The sequence below is a fragment of the Dendronephthya gigantea genome, unplaced genomic scaffold (genome assembly GCF_004324835.1).
Source record: "Dendronephthya gigantea isolate DGI-Jeju-01 unplaced genomic scaffold, DenGig_1.0 000040F, whole genome shotgun sequence".
NCBI lineage: Eukaryota > Metazoa > Cnidaria > Anthozoa > Malacalcyonacea > Nephtheidae > Dendronephthya > Dendronephthya gigantea.
The window spans coordinates 606324-610885 of record NW_021163050.1 but is presented as its reverse complement, the minus strand read 5'-3'; the positions used below and the strand labels follow the sequence as shown (position 1 = coordinate 610885).

The window sequence follows — 4562 nt, the reverse complement described above, 5'->3', positions numbered from 1 at the left end:
TGTGGTCCTATGTACATAGGGTCCTCCTGGTCCTAGGTCCTCATGGTCTTATGCTCAAAGGGTCCTTATGGACTTGCAATGATTGTTTTTTCCAGTCTTTTGGAATTTCTTGTCTGTTTCTATATTCGCACCTCCATTAGCTTTTCGACATGCCATGATCTGTCTCTTTAAAAACTGGAAAAGGTTATTATGCGCACAGCTTTTTTCTGCAGAGTAAATAGATTGGATTTGTACATATTGCCCAAGACAATCACCCTGTAGATCAGAAATGGATAAATACTAGAGTAGTACAATTGAATTATATTTTTTTCAACAAAATGCCTTAATATAACAATTCACCTCTGAGTCATCATTGAAATATGCCATTATTTGTTTGTGAGACTGTGAGCATGTGACCAATGGTGTGAAAGATACCATGTAACATTACTTCTTGAATTAGCTTCTTCTTGACTTAACTTTCTAGCATATGAATGATCAAAGTAATCATCTATTATTGCTCTGTATTTGAGCCTTTAATTGTGGATCTCCGAGTAGACGCTTCTTTATGTGATTTAGGCATGCTTCAGCCAAGGGTCGGTTAAATGGCACACATGGATTATCTTCTTTCCACAATAAACCCATTTGATAATGTCCATTGGACTTGCAGATTGTATTCTCTATTATCTTCATCGCATGTCGATCTGCTACAGACATTGCTGGTTGCTCGCGTGGGTTAACGCCATAAGATTTAACATGCCAAAATTTCTGACCAAAATTTCAAAAAAACTGACTTTCAAAAGAAATCTCTTGAGTGGGTATGATTAATGAGGAAACTTTGTCAACTGGAGTTGCTAGCCACCTTGCTACAGTTACCAAGGATGCTCCAACCCAAAAACGATCATATAGCCAGAGGCTCACTTGGCATACTCTTTCTAACTTCCAGTGGGATGAAGGCTTCTTGAACATCAGTTCCAATGAGAACAGATATTTTATTATGTTGAACTTTGGGAAATGCTACATGTTTCAGGTGTGGCCACTGACCAATGTTCCGATAGATAACCTGGTGTTTCAAAGAAATATCAAGATCCTTGATAGACTACACATTCTTTACTACAATAAGATCACCATCACCGTCCAATGCATCCATCTTAAAGTTGACCTTAACAGCTGCCTCTTAAATGTTGCTTAGATTGATTGTGGGAAAATAAAGCCGGTCGGGTGCTCCTTTGAATTGAAGTTGTTGGACGAGTGACTGATCAATTAAGGTGACATCGGATCCTGAGTCGATTAATCCATAGGTAATAACAGTCTTACCATCAGGGTTGACAATTCTTATTGGAATTACTTGCAGTAAGACGTCTGTCGAACTTTCCATGTGATGTTAAAGCCTCCGATTCCGGATGCGATGTAGGTGCGAGGTCTCGCGTACTTGTGCCAATTTCTGTGGTGCAAGCAGCTTTAGTAAGGGGGGAGTTGATCTATGAAGCAACATATGATGGGTCTTGCCGGATTCTGGAACTTGACATTGAAATTTAGACTTGCATGAACGGGAGATGTGACTGGTTGAGTTTATGCAATTAAAACAAATTCCACTTCTTTTTACAAAATCACCTGGCTCTTCCGCCGTTTTAGCTCGGAACAACTGGCATCGGTACAACGGGTGTGGTTTGGCACACGTGGGGCACGTTGCAACTTCATTCCCAGGTGGTTTCGAATTGGCGTTCATGGTCAAAATAGTTTGTCCCTTTACATGTTGTTTTCCCCCACTGCTAGGAACACCTTCAGCCTTACCTCCCATCGACGAATAACTAAAGAATTGGTGATTGGCCACGCTTGCTCTCTCTCTCAGGAAATCAACGACATCTTTAAATGTGGGCATCACTCGGCCACATTGCTCACTCTTCCTTAGATGTTCTGCAAACTTCGACTGCATCCATTTCAGTAAACGCAAAATCATCTTCTCCAGGTTATCAACATTCATTTTACCAAGGCAATCCAACGATTTCAACGTGTCAAACATAACCTGTGTTTCATCTGCAAACTTCTCCAGCATCTCGTTGTTATTCAAGGCTATGTTTGGGCTCTTTGTGAGTGTATCCACACAAGCCCGAACAATTTGGCAAGGTTGGCTGTAGCGATCCTCGAGCAGCTTGAGTGCTTTGGTAAGACCTCCAGTAACAGCCTCATATCTTCTCACAGCCTCTAACGGTGGACCTTCAAGAAGTTGGAGTAAGCGAGACATTTTCACCAATTCATCAACAGGTTTAGAATTTATCATCTGCTCAAAACGGTGACGAAAAACAGGAAAATGTTGAGGTGACCTATCAAACTTTCGTACTTCGATTGCCGGAAGATCGTGGGAAAAGCCAATCTTCTCCATGGTGCTGAAGAGGGTATTCAGGAGTGTAGAAGTACTGGTTGAATCGGCAGGTAAATTGGTCAGTGGTTGAATTGGTTGGGCAATCGAGATACACCTTTGTTGTGGCGGAGAGGTTTGTCGTTTTCGGCACAGGTTTGAAAGCAGATGCTTGAATAGAGCTTAAACTGCATTGTGGGCTTTCAGTAGTCTGGTGTTGTTGTTGAATTTGTATTGTCGCTTCTTTCGCTTCCTTTGCAACCATATCTCCCTGTGCCCAATCTTCTCCCTTTATCAATTCTTTAAACTCTTGCTTCACCATTTCAGCCTCAAAATTTGCCAGCTCAGCATTATCCTTCGTTCTTTGGACTTTATCAGTGATTTCGATTTGGGCCAGCTCATAGCGTTGTCGAAATTGAAACTCCTTTTGTTTGATTTCCAATTCCATTTTCTTTACCTCAAGTTCGATTTAACATCTTTTCTTGTTTTCAGCATGCTTATGGACAATCCGCTGCCTTCGTTGCGGCGTCTCTGCTTTCTCTCAATCGTTGACTGGCGTGACTAAGATTACTAACTCTCGAACTTCTAGCATTTGACGACCTTACAGATCCCGTGGGAGTTTTGTTTAACGACTGTGCAAACCCTTCTACACCTTGATTGTTATAGTATAAATAGCTCATCGTAATCTTGTTTTTTACAGCTTTGTTCCGCAAGTTGCTCTTGCGTTACTTGAAATGTTAGCAAATTCTCATCTGTATTATTCGAGCAACACGTTTGATGAAGCGCCCAAGCAGTTTGTAACCTAGACCGGAGATCCTTCACAAGAACAACATGTGAATAATCGTTCAAAAGTGGATCAATTTGATTGAACAGCCTGGTGAGTGAGGACAAATAACCCCGACGTGAATTGTTGAGCCGCGAAGTGTTGTCTTCTGAAGCGTTACTAACGGGCGTTGCCATTTTACTTTAAATGCTTCAAACCCCTGAAGCGTTACTAACGGGCATTGCCATTTTACTTTAAATGCTTCAAACCCCGAAGAAATTGGAGTTTTACAGTCGTACTGGTTGTACAAAGTTCTTTATTTCCCCTTTGACTATTTATTGCACATCGGTTTCAACACGGCCTTGAGGTTCGCCGGTAAAACTCCTACAAGCCCGAACACACACTCAATTAAAATACAATATACAAAATATACAATCATAAGTACTATTATTGCCTCACCAATTTGTGCAGGATAGATTTAAACTTTGTTAAACATGCATATTGTGTGCAAGTGTTGTTTCACATTTCCTTGCTTCTTACTTGCTTACTTTTTGCCTCACCTCTTGCTTACTAACTGAGGTTTTGAGTTTGACCCGCTCGGCTAAGGGGTTTTCACGCGTAGGTGAACACCCACTTGCATAAATCAAATATATAATTACATAGCTAATTGTTGTGGCATTAGCCACAACAACAACCATTTTGTGCATGCTGTTGAAACATTTGGTCTTCTCATAGGGTTAGAGGGGATCAAGGTAAGGTGTTAAAAATGTAGATGTGGCTTGGTACATGTTTTAAAATCCAGCTAGAGGTCCAGAGAGAGGCAGCTATATTGGAGGGAAAAGCTGCCACAATCAAAGAATTGAACATTTCTGGAGAGACCTATTTCATGGGTGCATTTTCATTTTTTATCACATATTCTGTTACTTAGAAGAAAATGGGTTACTGGATATAAGTAATGAAATTCAATTATTTTGCCTTCACTTCATCTTTTTGCCATAAATCAACAGGCATTTAGAACTTTTTCAACAAGGATATGACAATCATTCCATAAGAACTTAGTCAAATATGACACCTGTGCAACTGTGGATTAGTGGTCTTACTCTTCCCACAATGCATATGTATTGGAGGACTTAGACTTAACAAGTGTGAATGCTTATGCTATTGATTTTGATGGACCTCTCCCATCTGAAAGATATATTGGAGACACCTGGAGAGAGAATGCAGTGGAAGTCCCTGAGATCCCATGCCCTTTAAGTGAAGTGCAGCTTGAGCAGCTTTTTTTCCAGATAAACCCATTAGGTGAATCATCATGTCATGGGATGGACATATACAGGGTGTCCCAAAAAAAAACGAAAACTATTGAAATGACCCATAACAATGCCATTGTTAGAGTTTGAATGACTCAGCACTCTGTTGGGCCCACAAGTGTATAAATCGGGGTTGCCATAAGCATTTTTATGCATG

The 4562-nt window shown here is 40.6% G+C and overlaps 1 protein-coding gene across 1 annotated transcript; it reads right to left on the bottom strand.

Moving 5' to 3' along the window:
- Window positions 1-1295: 1295 nt before the first annotated feature.
- LOC114526628 lies at window positions 1296-2221 on the bottom strand. The gene is made up of 2 exons (XM_028548212.1): window positions 1583-2221; window positions 1296-1457 (listed from the first exon to the last, which is right to left on the bottom strand). The coding sequence occupies exons 1-2, from the start codon at window positions 2219-2221 to the stop codon at window positions 1296-1298; spliced, it is 801 nt and encodes a 266-aa protein (XP_028404013.1).
- Between the last annotated feature and the right edge of the window lie 2341 nt (window positions 2222-4562).

Coding starts and splice junctions, on each gene's coding strand:
- LOC114526628 (XM_028548212.1), bottom strand. CDS start 2,221: ATGTCTCGCTTACTCCAACTTCTTGAAGGTCCACCGTTAGAGGCTGTG. Junction 1,458..1,582: donor CGGAAGAGCCAGGTGATTTT/GTAAAAAGAAGT, acceptor GTTGCTTCATAG/ATCAACTCCCCCCTTACTAA.